This window comes from Mchenga conophoros, linkage group LG13, assembly GCF_057382185.1.
Source record: "Mchenga conophoros isolate Kocher_MC1m ecotype Shallow Benthic linkage group LG13, M_conophoros_male_GT1.1, whole genome shotgun sequence".
NCBI classification, from domain to species: domain Eukaryota; kingdom Metazoa; phylum Chordata; class Actinopteri; order Cichliformes; family Cichlidae; genus Mchenga; species Mchenga conophoros.
In genome coordinates, this window is record NC_140538.1 from 11391692 (window position 1) to 11415952 (window position 24261).

General features: G+C 39.7%; 1 protein-coding gene across 7 annotated transcripts in view; it reads left to right on the plus strand.

Moving 5' to 3' along the window:
- The window catches only part of LOC146560886 (equilibrative nucleoside transporter 1-like), a 40312-nt gene that overhangs the window by 3134 nt on the left and 12917 nt on the right, over nt 1-24261 (plus strand). The window contains exons 1-6 of one of the 7 annotated variants that reach the window (XM_085296451.1): nt 11105-11165; nt 19586-19659; nt 21639-21726; nt 21912-21993; nt 22495-22670; nt 23906-24045. In XM_085296451.1, coding sequence (XP_085152577.1) covers nt 21698-21726; nt 21912-21993; nt 22495-22670; nt 23906-24045 — 427 coding nt within the window. In that variant the 5' untranslated portion in view covers nt 11105-11165; nt 19586-19659; nt 21639-21697. Of the gene's footprint in view, nt 1-11030; nt 11166-19585; nt 19677-19717; nt 20802-21638; nt 21727-21911; nt 21994-22494; nt 22671-23905; nt 24046-24261 lie in introns of those variants that run through there. The other 6 variants (XM_085296455.1, XM_085296454.1, XM_085296450.1 and 3 more) reach the window with 6 other exon arrangements.

Sequence of the window (24261 nt, forward strand, 5' to 3'; positions counted from 1 at the left end):
AAATAATCTCAGGTTTGTTTTCAGAAGTCGAATAAGGCATATTTTACACAAACACAGAAGTTTGTTGAGTTTAGTTGAGCAAACTGAGGTCAGTTTGGTTTTTGTCAACTAAGGCTCACGCCTATTTGTCTTCGTTGCTGGTCAAGCAAAGTAGATTTCATAAAAATGAGGTAGTTGCTTCATGTTTTTTCATGTGAAGATAGAAGTTACGATTACATAACATACCAATGATGAGAGTTCAGGGAAACTCCTCGAAATAATCAGAAACATATGTTTGCCATTTAAATCTTTCAGCTAAAATTGGAACGTTGTTTAACTTCCAGGCAGCTTCAAATTTGTTGTTTTCAGTGTCCACAAAGTAAACTGCCTGTAAATAACAGAGCAAAAGGCTTTTTACACACTTTGAGAAAACACTAGCAGAAATTCAGATAATTATCAGACATTCCTAATCCGATCTTATATCAGATTTGTGAAGAATAATTTTACAAAAAATGGTGACTGTGGCTGCAAAACAAGCCTAAATCATCACGTCTTCACCACCAAGGTTGACAGTTGGTACGAGGTATTTATTCTGATATGCCATGTTGAGTGCTGTGAATCTGGTTTCCGTTACACCAGGATCACAGCTTTCTGCTGCTGCTGCTGCTGCTTTTCCTCAAAAGAAAAAAGAAAGAAAAGATGAAAGAAAAGGACAGGGCTGATTTTGATACTGTGGTATAATTGGGACATTTGTGGAGAATGAGCAAGAGTCAAGACCACACACAAAGAGTGAGCCAAGGGCGAAAACTAAATGGATTACAGGCACAAGGCTGACTGTAATTTCTCTTCTCACTTGCACTGAAATTAAGCCCAGTTTCTTTGATCTGGACTACAAAGCTTTACCCAAAGATCTGGGAAATACTAAGTTTAAGATTTAGAAGAAAGAGAAACAATTCTGAGGCTATTGATAGAAATGTATGACTTACTAGATGACTTGGGTCTACTCAAAAAACATTCAAGTCATGTGAATAATGTTGTTGCCCAACATATCTAAATCTGCAGACTGATATATGCATGCCATTTTGTGATACACGCATACAGCACACAGTATACGTCTTTTGAGGTTTATGGTTTCCTTAATTCTGAAAACATTTTGCAACCAGGCTAGACTGCAAGACAACCACAAGCTCATTGCACACCAGTGCGACAAGGTTGCATGCATAAGAGGGCAAAGCAGGCTTTCCTGTGTTTTGGTATCTTTACATCATATAAAGAGTGTTCTCCAGTCTGTAGCTGTTTAAATATGTTTGAAGAGTCAGTGTCCTTTTTCGTCCTTCCTCATATGTAGCACACAGCAGGAGACTAGCTGCATCAGTAGTATTCTCACTCTTGCGTGTATTCCCTGGTTTAGAGTGAGCATGCTGGAGGCAGCATATCTGCAAGGTAGGAATTCTGTGCCCCATTACTTGGAGTGTTCTCACGTCAGTGCAATCAGACATGACATCGTTTTTTAGCTGGGAGCTGGCAGGTAAAAGACTTTCACCTCCTTTGGGTAATGTCTATAAGTCCGTCTATTAAAACATCCTAAACAATAGATAAATCCAAGGTCAGTATAAAAAGAGAATGTTTATCTTTATTTTCTTTACAAAAATGAATGTTGTTAGATTCTAGATACTGTTGCGTTGTTTGTTTGTTTTTGTTTGTTTCATATTCAGTTTTTTTAAAAAACCTTTTGGAAAAAATTAAAATCCTTGAGGCATCATTTAGTCTTTTATCTCTGATTTACTGAGATCTTAAATCCTCCTTAAACATTTAAAAGCATATCACACCTTTATCAAACAATGCTTTTGCAAAATGCTAACTCCGCCTCCAAATAATGATATTGTTGACAGATGTCGGGGTCTGTTGCATGATCGTCTGTGTGATGATGTCATGCCACTTGTGGTCAAAGTCTCAGCAGTGCAACTTGAGGCTAAAAGAGAGTAGAGGTGTCATGTAAACAAACACAATATAATATATGATAAACATGCTTCCTTTGTTCATTATCTATTAATAATAAATGAAAAACTGTAGAACTGAACCTTTCCCACATCTCTGTTTGAGATGCATTGATGATGGTGCCCATGACACGTCTCACAGTCACTGTTTGGCCATGCATGTGGCAGATGCCTCACACTTAATCATCAAGTGTCACACTGCCATGTGGTCCACACGCAGCTGAGGGATCTGGTGTCAGCTTAACGAGCAAATAAAGGCCAGCCTACAGTTCATCCTCAGTGTGAAACAAGCTGTTACAGTGTCCTTCTACCTCTCTTTAAGCTAGTGGCTGTCTTTCTTAAATGCCGCCTTTCAAAAGTTGAAAAGCTTGTGCCCAAAACTCTGTAATTTTTTTAATAATCATTTATCATTTATTTTATCATAAATAAAATTTCAAGTTTAAACTTATTTCAAAAAGGGTCAGTGATATATATATATATATATATATATATATATATATATATATATATATATATATATATATAATGTTCTTCCTCTACCTGTGTGTTATACTTGTATAACTATGTATGTGACAAATAAAGAACCTTGAACCTTGAACAATATCACCAAAGTCTTGTTTTTTTTTCTCCATAAAACAGAATAAATCTGTTTTTATCACTTTATACTGCGCCGTTGTATAGCTTTGCTTTTTTGATGACTCCTCTGACCATCCAGACTCTTCTTGCCATCAAGGAGCACTCATGTGATCAGTGATTATGACATAAAATTTTGAAAGAAAGCAACCAGAGATACGGTTCTTTAGGCCCACGGTTGTAACTGTCTCTATGCTGGATATAGTTGGTAAGGACCGAGAGGTTGGGAAAGGTGGAAGGATGGCCACGTAGAATAAAGCCTGACCACAAAGGTGTCCCTTTACTTTTCTACCAATCCTGCCCACACATCCTACACACTTCCACTCTGTTTGGACATCCTTGTAGATGCTTCAAACTATTCTCAGATGGAAGTAGAATATAAAGCTCTACAACACCACGACTAGTCAGGAGACTGAGGAAAATACTCATACTTTTGGAAGTGCATCCAGTTTTTTAACTAACTGGAGCTCTGCAGTCATTGCGTACACACACAGGCTTATTGTAACCAGCAATTTTAATTTTACTTTTTTGACAATTAAAAATGAACTTTAGCAGCTGCCTCCAACACCCTCCTTCCAGTTCTCATCTATATAAGTTCCCCCAGTTCTACAAGCTGTTCATTCTCATTTACGTGCCCCACCCTCCCTCCCCTTTTCAATTCTTTAACTTCTTCAATTCTCTTTGGCACATGGGGATCTGCCAGGCCCGGGAGCCATTCCCCTTTCCCCAAACCGCAGCTCAATTCATGTCCAAGCCATTCACCTTTACCTACTAAGACGCTGACAAACCGAAAATGAGGACATGGGCCCAGCGAGTGAAAACAACATTTTTATATGAATTCCTAAGACCAAGCACAGAAAAAACTCTGTATTTTCATGCAGAACATGAACTGCAATTCATTGTTAATGTTCTGGATAAACTATGCAGAAAATTTCCATAGTTTAAATAAATATCTGACTCCATTACTAATCCTTTGAAATCCAGGGTGAAACTGAAGAACTGCAATTTTTTTTTTTAAAGTGACTGTAGAGAGCCTCATCACCTGACTCTGACAGTCTGAAATTATGTGCTGTGCCACTGTGAAAATATAATTTCACTAAACACATTTCTTAAGCAATTACAGCCTCAAGTGTGCCTTTGTTTCCATTATGGTTTCAACAGATGGCCTGTGTGTGAAGTGGAGGGAGATGAAAACAGTCAAGGTTAAATAAGACTGGGAAATCAAGAACAATTGAGTACTGGGTTTCAAATGGGCAACCACACCACAGAAAACAGACCTCCAAAATGTTAAAAAAATAAAGCCTTTGCATCTGGTTACCTCTGCTTGATTATTTTCCCTTATGGGGACAGACCAACAGGATGGCTGTAAGCTCCTGATAAGATGTAAAGCAGGGCCTGGGCGAAAACTGATGGCATTAAGAAGAGTGGCAAACAACATCAAGGAGAAGAGTAGATCTATAGATGGTCATGATCTGATAGCCAAATGTACTCCGGACCTAAAGTCTTGTAACAGCTGTCTGTCAGTGGGGAATTCAGATTTCCTGAGCTGTTTTCACAGATGATGTTATGTAAGTAGATACTCAAAGAAAACACAGGCGGCTGCATGCAAACACGTATACGTTTACACGCATGCAGTCATGGACTTCAGCTGCAGTTCAGATCATGTGCAGAATCGCGAGATTTCTCACATTTACTGCAGTTTAATATTTGTTGTGTGTGTCGCGGTGAATGTCTGTGCGGTTAGTTCATAGTAAAACTGGGCATGGAGACTTTGGATTCAACAATTTCAAAGACACTAACCTTGTTAAGCAGTTATGAAAAACACATGTTGTGACATCACAGATTGAGTTAGCTAGTGCCCACATAAAAACTATGGAACGCCAGGACTGCCATAATGAATTAATTAAATACACCATTAAATAATTAATTAAATGTGTCAATAATTAATTAATTACATGTGTCATAACTATTTATTTAATTAATTAATTCCAATTTTAATTAATCATTGACACATTTAATTAATTATTTAATGGTGTATTTAATTAATTCATTATGGCAGTCCTGGCGTTCCATAATAAACAGGGATTTTATGTTTTTAAGTTTTTTCTGTGCAGTTTCTGCTTTTCTCTACATGAAAACACACTTTTAGCTCACTTACAATTGACTGACCTTAGATAGATAGATAGATAGATAGATATTCAGACACTGTTTGCATTGTTTTGACATAGAGGCAGAGCGTTTCGTCATCTTTAATTTGTGCCTCCTCGTTCCCTCTGTCTTCTTGCCTGTGACACATAAAGCAATTTCAGTGTGTCATGTTGAATGCAATCAGTTCCTAGATTGCATCAGAAGGACAGAGGAGACTTGCTGGAGGAGCTTTAATCAGGGATGCACAGAGCATGTTTTTAGTGCTTCTTATTAGCCAATATAGAGCTTTGTGGGAAGGCTTTTTATGACAGTGCTTGTGTGGATTCAGTTCTAGAATGAGTGAGGGAAAACGTGGATGTTTTTTTTAGGTTGGTTTGTTTGTCACGCAGTTCTTGCTTTGTGTTCGGTTGGTCACCGATTATACCTTTCTATCTTTCTGCAATTCTCATCTGAACGATGATGATGATACGTGAATGTAACTCGTGGCTTGAAGTCTTGGTACCTCGTGATGCTTTGAGATTTGAGTTCCTGTTTAATATTCTTGAATGTTGGTTTGTGCTTAGGGGCTGCATGGTGGTGCACTGGTTAGCCCTGCTGCTTCATTGCAAGAAGGTCCTGGACCCTGCAGAGTTTGCATCTTACTCTGGCTTCCTGCAGAAGTCCAGTGACATGGATGTTAGATGTTAGATGTTAGGTTACGTGGTGATTCTAAATTGGATGTAGGTGTGAGACTCAATGGTGTGTTAGCCCTACAACAGACTGGTTAAGAGTCTAAAATAAAGGGCCAATTTCTCTCAAGTAAGGCACCTAGAGCCCCAACCCCTTGTAAAATGAAGGATTTCTTCAGTTAATTTAGAATTAACTCCAGCTGCATATTAACCATGCCTGTAAGCCAGCAGTCTTAAGGATGAAATCAGATAAAGCCACCTTAAGAATCTGGGTTCAGAGCTGCAGGTTGCTGACACCTTCCTTACACCACATTGGGATTAAATGTGATTGAAATGCACTGCAAACATTTCAATGTATTAAATGTTGACCTTTTATGCCTGAGAAGCACTTGCCATTTGTTATGAACTGTGGAATAAAGCAATTAATTGTTTGTTGGTTCCAGTTTCCATATTTCTGGGCTTTTTTTAGTACCACTTTATTTCCTGGGATAACAGCAGCTCTTTCCAGAGAACTGGTCTCTGTCCTGTTGTCAGAACAAATCTGCTACAACACAAATTAATTTTAAGGATAATAGAAATGTAGAAATGACAAGAATGCACACTCACACAGCCTCCGCCTCCGCATGTGCAGAACAGACTCGCAACTGTTCGCAACTGTTTTTTTGAGGGCAACTGTGACTGAGAGTGGTGTGAGAAATTTGTGGGTGGGTTCCCGCTATCTCAGAAGATCTACGTGTCAAGTGCTCTTAAGTAAGGCACCTAACCCCCCGACTTCTCCCCGCTGCCTTCTCCGTGTGTGTTCATTGCACATGGATGGACTCAAAATTTCTGTGTACAGAACAAACACACCTTGTAAAATGAAGCATTTCTTTGTTTTAACATCATGTAATTCATACATTTTAACAGCATTCAGTGGAAGGTTAAAACCTGCTCAAACTGACATAAATAACTTCTGTTCTCTGTCTCCAGTTTCGTATAAATGTGCACACCTGTTTGTCCATCCTGAAATGAAAAATGAGCTCAGTGATTGATGGAAAAGATCATTTTTATGTGCAGGAGCGATTCATTTTTCAGATACGCTTAGATAAGCTTTTATCAACACTTATACATACCAAGTTAGTGATATATGAAGAAGTGATTTAAGGGAATTCAGCAAATTAAAGTCTGATGGTTTCTGTTTTATTTCATGGTCACACAGAAGAATGTGAGCAGCAACTCTTCAAGTTGCACAATTTGGGACTAATGCCAGTTTTAAATTTTCTGGATTTGGATGTAAATCCCATAATGGACTGTTTCAAAATCCTGTCCCTCAACGCACCTCCAGATTGAGGGGAATTCCTTGTCTGTGCAGTAGCAGATTTGCTGATGGTCCATTGTGACAGGGATTTCATAGTACCGCGTGACCCTTGCAACGACTCGCACTCAGTTGGGAGTTTGAAGGGGCTTCTGAGGTAATGAAAACAGGGATTCCACTCTCACATATCTTTGTGAGGAGTTTTTCTTTGTTTGTTTGTCTTTATCACTTCAGTCCAAGTTTTAAACCCTAAAAATGGAGCCAGGTCTTAAAATCCTCATCCTCCAGTAGAGAGCTTACTTCACCCTGCTTCCTAAGCCATTCGGGGGTTTAGAGGCCATCCGTTGGGATTCCTTTCTTTACCACTGTCTTCTTAAATCTCAGTATGTGGTCAGAAAGCCACTTCCAGCCTATTCACGTCATGCCCTCCTCCTCTCTCTGCGTGCACCTCTTATGCCACAAACTTCACAAGATGTTCTCGAATTAGACGTGTGATGTTTATTTGCTTAACTTTTGTTCTAAAAATGGCAAAACAAGGAAGCTGTTCGTGGGTCAGCGGGAAGCGAAGGGGTTAAGCATTTCATCTGACAGCAACACAACAAAAAGAAGAAGGCCATTGATTGTTTTTTCAGGCTCTCATTGACAATATGAAAGGTTGCTTTGGCTGCATGTTCAGCTTGTGCAGGCTAAAACCGCCTCTGCCAGATGTCACACAGGCGCTCCAAAGGAGTCAGTTTTCGCCAAAGACCACAAACACGCACACCCGTTGGGTTACAGTTGCTGCTCCTTTCTCTGCCCCAATTTTCTGGTCGTCACCTGCATTTATCTTTCCCACATTACCCGTCAGATATCTCTGCGTTCATGCTCAACATTGCCTCATGAAAGAAGTCTCTCATAGAACCCATATTCTCTTTTTTTCCTTTCTTTTATTTTCCTTCTCCCTGGCAGTCTCAGTCCTCTTCATGGAAAAACCCAGTTAAGTTTGTGCCTTACAGCACTGACAAGCTGCTAACCGACTTTCCTCTTTGGCTACACAAGCCAATAAACAAGCCACAGACATATATAGTTACAAAAATACATTTGAAAGGCCAGTGATGGAAATGCTGTGCAGTTTTGTGTCTTCACACCAGCAGAGAGAGAGAGAGACAGTGGACCCTCAGTCCTCTTTGCTCAGCTCGTCGTTCACTGGGTTTGGGTTTGCAGGGAAGCAGACAGACTTGTTCTCCGTCACAGATGGTTTCTGTCCGAAACCGCCGCAAGCTTTTTTTAGACGGAGGGGAGACAGGGTGTGGATGACTGTGTACCTACCACAACTATATGAGTAAACAGGGTTAAGTGTATCCAGACTCGACACAAAAATGTCCACAAACAACGGCCCACGTTTTATGATGAAATTATATGCTGGTGTCTCTTTTTGCACACTCTTGAGACAAGCTGTACTCTAAAAGATTCTGTAAGATGTTTGTATTTTATTTAGAGATACAGCAGGCCAAAGTGTTGCACAACAGCAATAACCGATTTCATCTGTTTCCAGCTTTTGATCACGACAAAAACTGGACTCAGTTCTTCTAGTACAAGGGAAAAAAAATGTTTTCGGCATTTTTTTTGTTTTACACAAATACAGCTCTTTAGGAATACTAAATAGGCTTTCTAATCTTGTCTGTGGGTGATTTGCCCTTCTCTATATGCCTCAGACTGTTAAACTTAGTCAGCTTTGGCCTTCAGGGCAAATTCCTGTGCCTAATGTCTTTGCATTCGAAAATACTGTAGGTTAGTGTGAATATTAGTAATGCATGGTAAATAATTGATTGTACATTTTTAATTAAAACAACTCCCTCCATATTTAACACCGAATTAATTACTGGTAACTATCTGTATTGTGCTGCTTTGGAAATACAGTACTGTGCAAAACTCTTGAGATACCTCTTATTTCTTTATTTTGTTTCCAAGGAGCCAGACTTTTCTTGTAATTTTCTGAAGGGGTCTTGGGCAATAGTTATCCAGGCTCTCTGAAGATCTTTGTCTTTGGATATTGGCTGCTTTTTTACTCACTGTCAGTCCAGTCTTTGTATCTGACCAGAATGTTGTTTTGTTTGTTAAACCACTTAACACAGACCTATGAATCACTCAAGCATAAAATGTGCCGAACTCATGGCACATGGCAAAATCTGATTTTAAAAAGTGGTTGCCCCAACAAGGTGATTCCCAAGGAGCTATATTAGCTAAAACTAGATATTTCTCAGTAACATCTATCCTTAAAACATTTGAGAAAACCATTTTGATGCAAGCTCAATCATCCAGGTAAGGAAATCCCAAAAGATCAGTGGTTGTTGATCAGTAGTCATGAATATTTGCATATTAATGATCAAGGAACTGACCTCACCTCTCCTCACCTGGAGGAGGTGAGGAGAGGTGCAACAATGAGTGTTTATAGCATCTGTAAAATATGATGGAGGCTCTGTCATGGTGTGGGGCTGCATTTCAGCCTGTTGTGTTGGGGATCTTGTCAAAACTGATGGAGCTGGGAATGCAGAAAGAAGGGTTTGATTTTAAACCACTGATACCATCTGAAAAATGTCTTTTTTGGCAACAGGTTTATTTTTCTGCATGTCATGTCATGGATTGGCAGAGCTCAAAACTCGACATTACTGAAGCAGTGTGGGATCATCTTGATAGAAAACGGAGCAAAAAGCAGCCAGCATTCAAAGAAAAGCTTTAATTGTCTTTCAAGAAGCCTGGAGAAGTATTCCCGAAGACTACTTTAAGAAATTACTAGAAAGCTTGTCTAAGAGAATGGCAGTGCTGAAGAGTAAAGGTGCTCATACCAAATATTGACTTTCAAACTCTTTCAAAAATTATAACTGTACAAACTCTGTTTTTGCCTTATGTACTGATTTCTGTCTACATCAGAGAATAGGATCAAAGAATACATTCATTAGGATTGTCGAACTTTGTGATTGAATTCTGAATCATTGCTTCTCAGGCTTCAAGTAGAAGACACATTAAATTCCTTTTCTTCCTCTATGGGAGAATCGCAGCTGATGGGTTTTCATGACCAAAGTTGAAACATCACTCAAACCTGGATTTATCTCTGTTTGCATCACTTCCAATCTATGTAATGGTGCCTTGCAGAAACTTTGTTTCGTGCTTCTTGCTCAGCAAATGTGGAAACTCCCTCAAGACTTGCTTATGATGCTGACTGTGCAAAGGTGTTATCAAAGCAAAAGGTGGTTGCTTTGTTATAGAATATATTTAGTTGGTGGTATTTTTGCTTACTTTGTTTTTTTCGTTGTTATTTTGAAGTTCTGAATTCTTGTAGCAAAAACAAAGAAAAACCATGCTGTGCTGTGGCAAGTACTTTTGCATTACTTGGTTTCATTTGTACCACAAGCTGCTTCTTTAGAGTGATATAATTGCCACATTTATGGTTGTGCTGGTCACATCAGTAGTGATATGATTACTCATCAGAGATGTTTCAAAAACAGTCACAGACATTGGCATTACACATCCAGAAAGTCTTGGGTGGCAGATGACATTTTATTGTCGTCCCACATCGAATACTCAAGCTTCCTCCGCCTCGTCACTGGTTAGGCTTCACGGCGTGCCATTCAGGGATGATTTTGAAAGTGCAGTTGACTTGCCGAGCCATAACATTTTATAGTGTGTTTCCATAAATTGTATTCTTTCCGTTTTTTCCTTTTAAATAGAATTACAGTGTAGAAACACTTTCTTATGAGTAATTTTTTTATTCATTGTTTATGAAAAAAGTACACCTGACTAGTGTCAAAATATGCTTATTGAGGAAAAGCTAATATAACAGCCTTCTACTACACAGCAGTTTGTTTGTTTATTATGTTATATATTAATAATCTTGAGCTGCAAGGTTGTATCTAGTAGTTGTAGTTGAGCATGTCAAATCATTGTAGTAAGTGTAAATGGGAAGTGTTTAACAAAAAAATAGGAAAAAAATAACCTTAGTTATGTCAGTTATTTTTCACTGACATACTGTATTAACAAAACGGATTTGAAATCACACAAAAAACGTGGCATGGGGTGGCATGCCACCCCATGCCACCCTTCTAGATCCGCCCCTGCGGATAGTGCTGAAACGAAAAAGCTCGATGAAACACTGTCTGAAACGAATAAGCCTGAACTACAAATTAAAAACAATGCAGAAAACTTAAAGGCTCGGAGCAAAACTCACAGACTGTGACAAAGGGATCCTTTCGTGTTGTGTTTGGGCTCATTTATTAATTTTAGATATTTGTTTTTATACCCTGGCGGGCTACCACCCAATAACAGGCTTATTTTCGTCCCCTGTGCGCCTTTTGTTGTTCTAAACTTGCGATAAATGATTGGGTGATGATCATGCCACGAAGGCGTGTCTGTCTGTTCATTTGAGTAGACGAGTGGATGGGGACAAGAAACTCCACCAACTCCGGTAAGGTAAGACATCACACTGCAGTCAATGAGCGCTAGTCTGTACTCACAGACGCTTATTTTACCTTTATCATCAAGGATCGCCACATAAATGCGCGGTAGTTTGAAACCGCCTTCAGATTAAGCGTAAAAATAACGTTGCTGTTGTATCGGATGCTGATTTGTGCTGTTATGTTAAAGTTACGAGGCCGTGGTTCGTTTTTATACCTAAAATAATCTAAAGAGGTAGAAAAACAGGCAGACTGACCGGGGCTTTCGTTACTCCGTGGCCGCGTGTGTCCTTTGTTGATTTAAATTAAATTTAGCGCCACGTTTTCGCGCTCTATCCCGGCAATTAGACACAGACGGTCCGGCTAGAGAAGAGGGCTGACTAATGGAAACATTGTGGTGCTAAAAAACGCTGTTTCTTAACGCATTTTTTCATTCCTGCGCTTCGCATTTCGCCGGTTTTTGTTTCTCTCAGCACGAGAGTGACACATCTAAACCACTGCTGCAGCTTCTTCCCGAATTTTGTGATTAAAAAACAAAAGACTCTAATGAAACTCTTGTCGAATGAAAGAATTGCATATAGCAGTGCTACATTTTTAGATAACCTTGTGATCAGTCGTTGGACACGTGGTTGGTTTTGTGTGTGTGTGTGTGTGTGTGTGTTGGCAGCTGTAATGGGCTCTTCAACGTGCGTGATGGTATCACACAGGAGCTAATGAAATGAATTGATGAGCAGGTGAAATGAATGCATTCACCGCTTAAGCGTGCCAGTTGTAATCTGAAACCATAAGTGTGGTTGGAACAGGGGAGTGGGCATCCTGTGGGGTTCTTTCTCTTGTGGTTTTGTGATACTTAGATGATTTATAGGGGGTAGTTCTGTTGCAGGCTCTCTCCCTTACTGAGTGTCTTTCCTGGCCTGGCTTCAGGTCACATGAATCTGTGTCTATTTGTGACTCTGTGACCCCTGAACAGAGAGAAGAGTGCGCCAGAATGGCAACTTCCCCCCCCCCCAGTGAACAGCTGATGGTGCTGTGACCACCACAGGGTGACTAGTAAGAGTGGGAGTTAAGTTTTCACCTGTTTCCTGAGCTTTAACCAGTCTTCTTGGTTACAGAATATAGCATAGATCATTTTTGGCTAATGTGAAGGAAATGATTAGGCTAAACTGACTCACTGCCTTGTATTTCAACTCAACTGTGCCGACTGTAGTGCAGTCATGGAGCTGCTGTTGCCAGTCTGCTATTCATCCAAACCACCTGAACCAACTGAAAAGATGGGCAGCTGGAGAAAGGCTTTGTTCCTGCTCCCGCTAGAGTGGCGGGAAAGGAAAATGAGTGTAAAGACAGCAGGTCACAGTGAAGACAACAGATCTGGAGACCTTTTAACACCCTTTCTTCTGGTGTGAATTGGATTTCTTTGTAAATTCTAAGGATTTATAATCCTGATACTCTCAGTACCTCACTGAAGTCTCCCTTATCTCCCTGTGTTATTGATTCCTGCTCTTATTTGCCCATGCAAATAATTATTCCCAGTTTGAGACAGCAATCTATGTAAGTCACTGGATTGCTTTTGTAGGTAAAATCTAAAAAGGGGAAAAACCTAGACAGCATGGTTGCAGTAGGTAGTAGTTTGTTTCTAAATAAAGATTGCAGTAGAGAGTGCTTCCTGTTGTTTTTCACTTCTTATACGTAAATAGATGGAGTTATGAGTAATAAGCCAGATATTGTGTTTCAATTGTATTTCCACTCCCAGCTCCAGTGATGTTAGAGGTTTGTTGAATTACCTTCATTGATCTGCTTTCATTGTGTATTGGGTTGTTGTGCAGGTCTGCTTGCTGTGAACGTGACAACTCAAATCCCTTTTTTGTATACGTGATGAGATTAAGGTATTTGCCAACGTCTCAGGATATTCCTTGAATATGAGCTGTCACAGTCATTGTTTGTATTTATTTATTTATTTTATCACTGACTGAATAAAAGGCCTGTACAGGCACGGCGTTTGGTGATGTCCACTGACTGTGACGTTGACACCAAATAGCAGCTTTGAGGTGATGAAAAACTGAACTTTTATGCAGCATAAATTTGCTGCCAGGGCAGGTGGTTGCTATACTGATGCATGGCCCAGTGAAAATTGGAAAGCAGTGTGAAGATATTGTGTTACTGTTTACTGTACTTAGTTTGCAGTGAGGCAGGAGGGTGTGCAAGAACATGTATGAGCATGTGAACCTAAAATACGTTAAGAGATAAAGTACATGTAAAAGTCTTGTACCATCCCTCAAATCTTTATTCAGTTCTTTATCCTATTAGGAATAGAAACATGAGAAATGGATGCATTGGATTTATTGAAATGTGTAACAAAGTGACTAGACACATAGTTTAAACTAGGTTTTGTCATATGTGTAGACACACCTCTAATTAGGTGCCTTTTTTATGCTTGAATAATTCTTTTGACACACACACACAAAAACAGGTTGGTCTGAAAACGGTCAAGTACAGGACTGGACTAAATGAATGACACATTTCTAGCTCCTTGATAGCGCAATGTAAAGAAATGAGGGGTGGCTCAAGATCTTTGCACATCACTGTAGCAACATATATACTTTGACAGCATATAACTTGTATCTCAAATGAAAGTGTTGCAGTTTTTTGCTGTTCATTGCTCTTAACTTGCATAAAAGTCAGGGTGAGTGGTTGCTCGCTCTCTACGAGAATTGGCAACCAGAGTAAACCACTTCCTTATGTAGTCTGCCAATAAAGTGATGGTCAATAACGCAGCTTCACACTTTAAGCTTTGAGAAACTGAGCTGTAAACCTTATTCAACCCAGAACTCCTCTCTTATTCTCTCTTCTTTGTTCAAAAATGAGCTCAAACATGTTGAAAATTTTTTCTGGCCCTTTTTTTTTTTTTAAAAATGGAATTTTTTGCTTCACCCATGTCTTCCTCCTTTTTTTTCAGTCGTTCAGTTTGTTGTTCTCTTTAGACAGAATCAAGATAGTGAAACTGTCCATGACACAAACTGGAGGAGAGACTGCGTGAAATTGAAATCAAGACTGTAAAAGTCAACATACTACAACGTAGCTATAAAGTATTCCTGGGTGTCCTCAGTCTGAGCTGTGGAGCAAACAGAAATTTCTGTGTGTGCCTCAGTTTGTGTGTCATACTTGAACCCAGGGCGATTCTAGTTCAAACTTCTAGAGGGTTTCAGCTCCCAATCATAACGTTATCCATACAGTGCCTTCTAATTAATTAAAAAAGATATGCCGTTTGCAAATGTCATCAGCCCTTTTCACATTTGCAAACTTCAATTCAGTTGGAGTTGCTTTACCATGTTACCTTCAAAAGCAACCTAATTGGTTGGATGACCTATTGTAGTGTTTAAGAATAAGCCGAGTGAATAGTCGGAGATCTCAGTCTAATCCAGCCATTTTAGGGTGGAGGCTTTAGTTATCAAACCCGAGGCAAAGGCTCAGTCAGGAAAGAAGTATCGTCGTATATCCCAATTTTTATGACTAGAGAATAGATCTGAAGTCTCTTCGTCAGTGTAGTGGCAGTCATCCTGTTTGAGCCATGTTTAGAGTGGTATGAATCCTGAATAAACTACCATTCATATTAATATGCGTTGTTTAGAATATCCACTGGCATTTTTTAAGTGTGCTGCTGGAAAGCACACAAAGCATCCATGAAATAAATGAAAAACTACTTTGTGAAACCCAAGTATTGTTTTTCCAGCTAACTTCACCATCTGCTGCCTCCTTCTTTCTCCTTTGTCCTCTCTCTATCCTCCGCACTCAACTAGAAATTAAAAAATGGCAAAAATATAACCTTATAATAATTTATAAGAGCAAGTGGGGGATCCACAATCGATAACGGGACAACACAGCTTTATAATTTTTAGTGAATTTTACTACACGTCCTGTCTTACCTGTTTATTTTTGCTCCTTCTCTTTGCCGTCTTCATCCTGCTCTCGCCCTTTCTCTCCCTCTCTATGTTAAATATTACAGTCAAAGACATGAAGATGTCAGGTGCAGATTTCAATTAATCACAAATAAACACCGAAGTTTTACTTTGCAAACATTATATTTGCTAACTAAATTGTGAAAATAACAGCTGTATATCCATGTGCCTCTTGTGTGAGTGCTTATGAACTCCAACTCTGGAGCAGCCGGCTTGTAGTCTTTGTTCTGCTCTGCTGCCTCGGTGAGCTCAGCGTAGCGGCACATGAACCAGCTTTTCACCTCCTGCAGGTTGTGGTTAATTTGGCCCTCAAGTGCACAGCAGATTACCAGAGCAGAGCAAGCAGTCCCTGAGGTTGAATTGGAGTACATCCAACTGTGTGAGATTCTTTCTGGGAAGGTGCTGAATGGCCTAAAGGGCGGCCAAAGGAGCAACCTGGGCCAAAAGCCAGCCGGTAGCAAAAACAGGAGACTGGAAGTGCCAGTTAAAGTTAAAGGAGTGTCCACACAGGAACTGATTCACTCAGCACACATCCCTTTGTAGCTGACGGTCAATTGCTAGTGGGTGTTGCAGGTAACAGTTGCCTAGGTAACTGTTGTATTTGCCACCCCGTCATATGCCAATCAACACTATCCTTTACTGTTATTGTTGTTGCCTTAATTGCTCATATTGAAGTTCAGAAAAGTTCTCCTGTGGAAATCATTCCAACTTACTTTCTTGGAATGTTCAGGTTCGGGTTCAGAGCTAGTTTGGAGCGAGTCACAATGACGACTCAGAGGGTTAATATTGCAGAAATTCCTTTTTTTTTTCTTAGAGAGGATTCCAAAAACATTCAGATTTGTAGGTTAATATTTTTAGGGCTTTATTTAGTGGGAAGTTTATTTGTGTTGCGGTGGTGGGATGCAGTTGTGGAGCTAGAATAGAGAGTTGTAAATACATACTGATGGGGAATCCCACGCTGTAGGAGGGGATGTATTGGAAAGCTTGATGATAAGTGCTGTAGATCAAAACCACTATTGTGGTAGTTTCCATGCTCTGTCTTCGAGAAATTTCGGACCTGAAAAGCTATCCAATCACAGCTACATATTGCTTGTTTTTTTTTTAACAACACCCCTCCGTCCTACTGGTTGCACACACTGATCATTTAATGGCACACGCTAATGCTACTGATATCAAAATCATTTTACATCGTGGGCCACATACAGCCCACTTTGATCTTAAGTGGGCCTGACCAATGAAGCTCCATTGTCTGTGAGTGTTAAGAAGTTTAACTACTATTGAATCCCTAAAATAGCTCAATTTAAGAAAGAGAAGTCTAATTTCAACAGTACAAATTGCAGAAAAAGTTCTGATAGCTTATTGCTCAGACTGTTATTTAATTCACAGGGTTGGGAGGGTTCACAAACTTGAGCATGACATGTCTCTTCAAGATTCTCAGTATAAAACTATCCAGTCTTCAGCAGTCATGCTAAAATAAATAGCACCACCATATCCATTTCCTCTGGTTAATTCCTAGAAAAACAATCCAGTTCCAGTCTAGTTGCAGTTTAATATTACTAAGTCAAAATGCTGTGACTTGAAAAGGGTTTGGCTCCCATTAGCACTGGGACATGACCTCGAGGAGAGAGTTTATTCTTCACACACCTCATCATATGACCAGCATCAAACTATTCTGTAACTCAGCCTGGGGATAAAGGCGTCTCTGTTATAGAGGTGAGAAAGAGGAACTTCTAACCTTTTCCATCCATGTTTAGCTCTGATTTAAGTGGCATTTTAACTCTAACTTCTTACCCTCCACTGTATCCCACTTTGAAAAGCTCACTTCCCCATACACCAAACCCCTTGTCACTGTCCTTGTCTCTAAATTCAGGCCAACACGCCACATAGACATGCATTACTTCCATAACACGTGCCACTCTTTTTCACATGCCAGCAATAACTGCTGAGAGATCACAATGAGGAAGATGGTCATACCATCTGTGCTCTCGGAATCAGCCTCTATTGTTCCACCTATACCCGCAGGACACACATTTGTATGGAGAATGTTGCGTTCAACGACTGCTTTTTAACCCTCTCAGGCTCAAATTAAACTTTTTCTTGCTAATGCACAACCAAGTCCTGCAGTGGTACTTCTGAGTAAAAAAACCTCATAAAATATGTATGTGGGGTAATCAGGTTGTTAGTTTTTAACTGTTGCAAATCAGCAACGCCTGCCTTGAGAGGGTTAAACTTCTCAGTGTGGATGGTAAAGTTTAGATCATGCCCAGAGCACATGACTCCTTATGTGTGCTGTTTTGCTTGGTTTTAACTTAATGAGGAAACTGCATTCAGAACCTCTTTAACTTTTAAGCCTACACAATATAGGTTATTTTACAGCAAGCTTTGACTTGCTATAAAAAAGGATGCCAATAGAGTTTCTTTGTCTCTGCTTTGATGCAGTATACACATAGGTACATAGTCACAAGTTTTATGTTCTGAGTACATACATTAATAATTTCAAATTCATTTTTACCTTAGTAATGAGAACTTTTCAAGATTTAATTGTAATCAGAATAAAAGACATGCTTGAAACATGCATTCTTTGTAACGTCCACCAGGAGAAAGAGCCCTGTGGTTTTAGATAGCCTGATTTGTGTAGAAGTCTGTGAGGGCTTTCTCATTCGTTCCTGTAAATGAGCTTTGGCTCAGATTTGGTTGAGGTTGTGATGAGGATGTGGATTTATGTTTGTGCTCCAACACAAAAACAACATGGGTCTTGCAATATTTAAGTTTGAAGATCATTTTTACACTGTGTAAAATCTTTATAGTTGGATTAATGACACAAATGTGAGAAGAACAAAAATGACTTTTCAATTTTATCAAGTATAAAATGAGGTGAATACGGGATGAGAAGCCCACTTTATTGTAGCATCATTGTGGCGTGACCAGACCAGATTTTTCACATACATTTTTGGGCTGGTCTGAATTGCCCTAGTTCTCCTAGAGGAGGAAACAATAAATTACCACCAGTGCTGTTAAGTCTTTGTTAACTGAAGTGCTGATTGTTGGACTTGGACATCGTTGAGAGGCTAGCCATTGAAAGTGTTAAAGTGCACCACTCTACAGACTGCAAAGTGCCTGTGTGAGTGAGTGTGTGTTTGCTGGGCACCATTTCAGCACCAGGCAGCTTATGCCAACTGGCTCGTTTTGATGGCATGTTAGGTTGAGAGAGGCATACTTTACAGGAATCTGGGACAAGGCAAAGCTGGTGAATTTTAAGCACACTGTAGTGTATGGCTATGGTCAACGTCAAGCCTCAATAAGCTGCTCTGATAGACTGACATTTATCAGTCTATCTAGAGAAGAGAGATGTTTAAAATACTGATTTAGTGGTGTGATTCTCAAAAGGCTTTTCAGGAGAAAGAAGTTTAATCCTGGTCCTTTCTTACTTCTGCACGGCTGCAGCCAGTTAGTCACTGTGTGAAAAGAGCGTCAATGTCAGATTAGTGGTTTTGGAAAGTTACAAAATGTTGAGTCACAGTTCTCTCAGTTTTGACATTGAAAAGGTGTGGGGAAACGGGGATAAATAAAGCTCAGACAATATGTGCTCCTGTGGATCCATACATCTGTTTTCTTAGCTGCTCATCCCATTAAAGGTTGTAAGACCCATCACACTGAGACACACCGAAACACACACTCACTTTCATCAATTAAGCTAACAAACATCTCTTCTGATTGTGGGAGGAAGCCTGAGTACCTGGAGGAAGGCAGCACAGAGACAGGATGGGCACATGTGAACAGAAACACGAAGATAATTTCCCAAAAGGTCAAACTTAGCTGCCAAAGACCTTCATAACAGGAATCGTGCTTTGATACATAATTTCCTAGTTGATTAAATGGGAGGAAGAAAAAGGAAGTAGGGAAATATTCAGAAGATGGTGAAAACCTTTAGTGGGCAAGGACAAACTCTATTTTTTAAAAGAATAGTGTCTGTGTTTAAAGGAAAGCTGAAACTCTTAATCACATCGTTCAGTTTGCATATTGTAACCTTAACTTTGCGCACAGTGTAACAAATGTAACAAAGGTTGTTTCTAGTGTGAGGGGACGTTGTTGCAGTATTTGTCTGTTGGTCCTCTGCCCCTCTAACAATCCATATAGACCCGTCTCACTGACAGGGGTTTCTCACAGATGGATTCTGCTTGTTCAGTCCCATGTTTGTACGATTAGCTAACCTGTGTGTGCATATAGAGGACCCTCTGTCCTCACTCATAGCTCGCTCATGACCAGCCAGTTAGATCTGGCTGGTCATGGATTCATAAGTTCTCTCAGCAGCACTACAGAGCTTCTATCACACTTTGGAAAGGCAGTTAATTCAACTGTAGCTAAGTCAAATTGTATACATATGTTTCCTTGATGTGATTAACTTCACATTCTGTTGATGATTTTGGTTAAATTTGAAGTATTTTAAACATTTCCTTTTTTTTTGTTTTTCCCGGTGTCACAGCTGACCCATCTGCGTCCAATAGGAGAGGTGCACGACAAGCCGGAGCTACACCCAAGCACGGCTTGTGCAAGCAGGTCCGACTGCACTTTTGGTGTGTGTGATCCTTCACGAGTGTTTGAAGGAAAGTTTTGTTTCATTTTTAGTGTGGCTTTTTAATCAAAACTACAAAACTGTATCTGCTTCAAATATTGGTCATCAATCTTTCTGATTGCTACTAATAATAAAAATGCCATATCAGCCAATCACTATTTCATGCAAACAAAACAAAGTGACTTTTTGATACAAGAGAGTGCGGCCGTGAACCATACCACCATATCAGTGTTTAATTTCACCATAAACACTGATCACCCTGACAGATTAGGGTAACGCTTCCTCTCACCGAAAAAGGTTTCCCCTCCATGTTAGAGGCAAAGAAGTGCACCCACTGTGAATACGTCAAGTCCACAGGATACCGTTTTAAATTCAGCCCATTAAAGTTGAATAGTGCAGTTTGTTAGCTTAAACTTTGCTTTATGTTGTTTGGATTGACTTGATGCCAAATTGCTTTGTTTTTTTTTAAAGGGGTAAGTGTTTTCTAGTGAAGATTTTCTGTTTGGATGTGTGTCACACAGATATCTGAGCACATGTCTTCCATCAGATTCAAGGTTTGAAAGGAGTTGGGGAAGCACAAATAGTTCTGGATAAGTCAATAAGAGGCAGTGAGAGCAAAGTGGATGGGAAAGTGATAGATGGAGCAGGTCAAGAAAGTGTGAACTTGATAATAAAAGAACTGCTGAGGAGGAAAAGTGGATGAAATGAGATGAGAAATTACCAGACAGTAGGACACATGGGGATGAAAGGGAACATGCGGATGGATAGATTGGAAAAATAGGATCACGCAGACGGGACGCTTGGTGGATTTAATTAATCACTCTTCTCTTTTTGGTTTTTTTGGTTTTGCTCAACTATGTAACGTAGTAGTCTGTATGACAAGAGTATTGTGTGCTCCAAATGTAAAAATGTGTAGGAAGGGCTGGAAGGGCTCGAGGAGAACAAGATGTTCGAGGTAAAGGGAAGAAGGAGGGATGGGCACTTAGATGCAAAGGGGGCTGGTCATAAGACAGTTGGGTGTCAGCCTACGAAACATCTGTATAGTATAAGCGAGGCAGAGCTTATTCAGCCCTGATCTGATCAGTGGAAAGCGAGAGCCTCCGTCTGTGTTTGAACGCCTCTCAGAGTAAGTTTATTTGCTGTTTGTTCCTGTACTTGTTGTGTTTAAGAGGAGTTGTGCTGTGAACTTTTGAATTTCAAAACTTTGTGGGAAGATGCCTCTGGCTTATTGTTGCTGAAGTGTCAAGCTGCTCTTTGTTGCTGCGGTTAGTTTGTGTTGTAAACACAATGGAATGACTGAGGGGTTGTTCACGTTGCATAAATTAGAAAATGAAATTAAGCTTTTATTGAAATTTGTGTATTAATTAGATTTTCAATCTGAGGTTGTTTGGAAACCAAAAACGGGGGGTTTCTGAACTATAAAAAGGTCGTCATGTGGAGTAGGTGGAGAATCCAAAAAATGAAGCAGCAGCGTAATAAGCTCAGTTGCTCTTTTAGTTAGTGCCCTAGTTGGGAGTGAGTAGCTGTTGGCCTGCTCGTGCCAGCTTGTTCTGACCTCCTCTTGGCAGAAGCTCCAATTGTTTCTTTTAGAAATAGCTCATCCTACTCCGAGTTTGTAAGGCGATTCATTTACAGGACGAGTTTAACCAGTATATAAATAAAGTTACCAGTGGAAAAAAAACACGTGTAAATACTTGATATCACAGGCTATGCATTGCTTTTAAAATGTATAACAAAGCTGCAAGCGCAGCTGAGAGGAGAGGTGAGAAATGTATACATTTTAACCAGGTTAAACAATGCATCGTGTGAAAGAAAGTGGAGGATATTGAGGCATCCACAAGACTCGGTGCTCACTCTATTACATGTGAATATGTAAATACAGAAAGAAACAAATGGCTGCTGATAATAACACGTCGGAGATTTTTACTTGTGTAACCTTCCATTTGTCATCTGCACATTGCAGACCTGGTGCTGCACTAATCCAACACTGAACACGGACCCCAAGATTGTCCATCGAGAACCATGACGGCCATCAATGCGCCTCGGGACAAGTAAGAGGAGAATTTTTAAACGATTTAAGCTGTGCCTTTGTTGGGTTTTATCTTGGCATTAATATTCTCTGACTGAAATTTGGTTGAGTCCCAGTGTATATATTGTTGCGATTTGTTTGTTGATACTAACATGAATGACTTGATTGATGTGCCTTCATGCGAACTTCCTTTTGCTTCTTTCCCAGATACAATTCAGTATGGCTCATTTTCTTTATCCTGGGCTTGGGAACCCTCTTGCCATGGAATTTCTTCATGACGGCAACAATGGTAAAGTACAATTTTAATCTTGTAATTGCGAGAGCGTCTGCAGGCCAATGTGGTTTATCTCTAGATCAGGAGACAGATGGAAATAAAAGGAAGAGCCCTGGTGGTGCCTTTTGTGGTTAACAAGTAGTTCTTTGAAAGGTTAGGCTTCACTAATGGGAAGGTTGGCAAAACAAAGGCTGGTGTACCTTTCTTTTTTTAATACACTTAATGTTAGTGGCTGTCACACATCAAAGTTTCAGTTGAAATTAAAATGAGATTGCTCAGCTCTGCTTGACACCATCAGGAAACTGTTTGAGTGTAAAAATCATGTTCATTCAGCTTAGTTTGACTCAAAATTTTACCCTCAGTCTGTTGCAGGAGTCCTACAATAAACACTGCACCCATAGTTCAGTTTTTTCTGTAAATTACATTCATGTGACATAAACCTGTGACTCCATATTAGTGATGAATTGCAGCAGAACCCTTGTGGTAAATGTGTGTTCTTCCCTCTGTTATCTTCAGTACTTCACCAGCAGACTGAAGGACGTGCCCACTGTGCACTCCTCCAATCAGACAGCCAACGTGACGGCCGGAGACTCTCGCAATGTGCTGGAGTCCAAGTTCAACAACGTGATGACGCTGTGCGCCATGGTGCCTCTGCTCATCTTCACCTGTCTCAACTCCTTCATACACCAAAGGTATCGAACTACCGTCAGTCTAAATAAAAAGCTCGACTCATTAAGAGGCAAACTGTAAATATTTCTAATGAAGCTAGAAGTGAGAAAAGATCTGAGGGAACACGAGTTGGGGTTTAGTGGCCACAGTATTGCATTATAATGAAATAACAGCACTAGCTTTCGGTTTCAGTTTAGTATCTTTTCTCATTTTATGGCACTGAGACATTTTTAATTAGTATATTTCATGTTTTTCAAACATTTTTGCCCTTTTGTTTTAATTGTGATTAACCCTTTTAAAAAAAAATGTTTTTAATTGTTATAAATATCGACAGTCTCCAGAGAGTACACCAGTAGCTAATATTTATTAATACAGCATTTTTCTGAGGCAGAATTTACATTTAGATTTTTCTTCAGTGGTTCACAGCGCTTATGTCTAATCTCTGGGGAGGTATCTCTGCTGATACAATCGTCATAACGACAGTAACCAATCACTCACAAGGCAAGCTGTCTAAACAGTTAGCCTCAATGGAGCTAGTATATTAGGAGACCTCCACATTCATCCATCAGGCTCAAACTTTTAATTGCTCGAATTTCTAATCATCTTCATTACTTACACAAGTTCAGTGTAATATAAATCCCCTGGTGTAATAACTCAGTTATAACTGTTTTCTGTACTATGAAGTAATTTTACCATAGCTGTTTTTTTTAATTAATTCGGAGAAGATTGTGTACACAAGACTTAACACGCACAGTGTAAACTTTTCCTGCCCTTAACCTTCAGTCACCCCGTGCCACTGTGAGTAACGTGATCCTGTTGTATGAGCTTATGTTTAGTGTGTTTGGTTTAATTAGAGTAGGATTGAGAACAATCCCGGGTGGCCCTCAACCACAATGAACCCTTCTCCTGCACTGCTTACTCAGGAATGTTATTTATGTTCCCTACTTCATGTATCTTCTTTACCTCTTCCTGGTTTGCTGTACTTTGGTTTCCCTCTGTCTCCCTCTCTTCCTTGGTTTCATTTCTCAGCATTTTTACCACTTAGTTTTTGCTTTATGTGCCATTTCTATGTACTGCTGTTCTTTCAGAAAGACATAAAAATGAGCTTAAGATGGGGAAAAAAAAGGGCTTAGTCACTGCAACTGACTCAAGCACTTCCGCTTTCTTGAAATTTGCATTTCTTTGAAGAGCAGTAACTGAGTGATGCTTGTGTGCTTTCAGTATGGGCGTTTTTAAATGTGGTTTTTCTTTGTTTCAGGATTCCTCAGAAATTGAGAATCTCGGGCAGCTTGACTGTCATCCTGGTGGTTTTTCTGGTGACAGCGGTGGTTGTTAAAGTAGAACTGGCTCCTCTTCCCTTCTTTGTCCTGACCATGGTCAAAATTGTCTGCATCAACTGTGAGTGTCTAGTGCTTAAAAAAATGCACAGTTCTTCAGAAAAAGTAGGCTAAACTAGCCTACTTGATAACAAGAGCAGTGTTGGTACTTTGATTATGTGCATTCACCTGTAGGCCATGTAAACCCTTTGTTTGTACAATGTGGAGAAAATGTTAAATGACTTTGTTGAAGAAGAATAAAGTGAAAAACGTAATTCAGTAAATCTAAATTTAAATA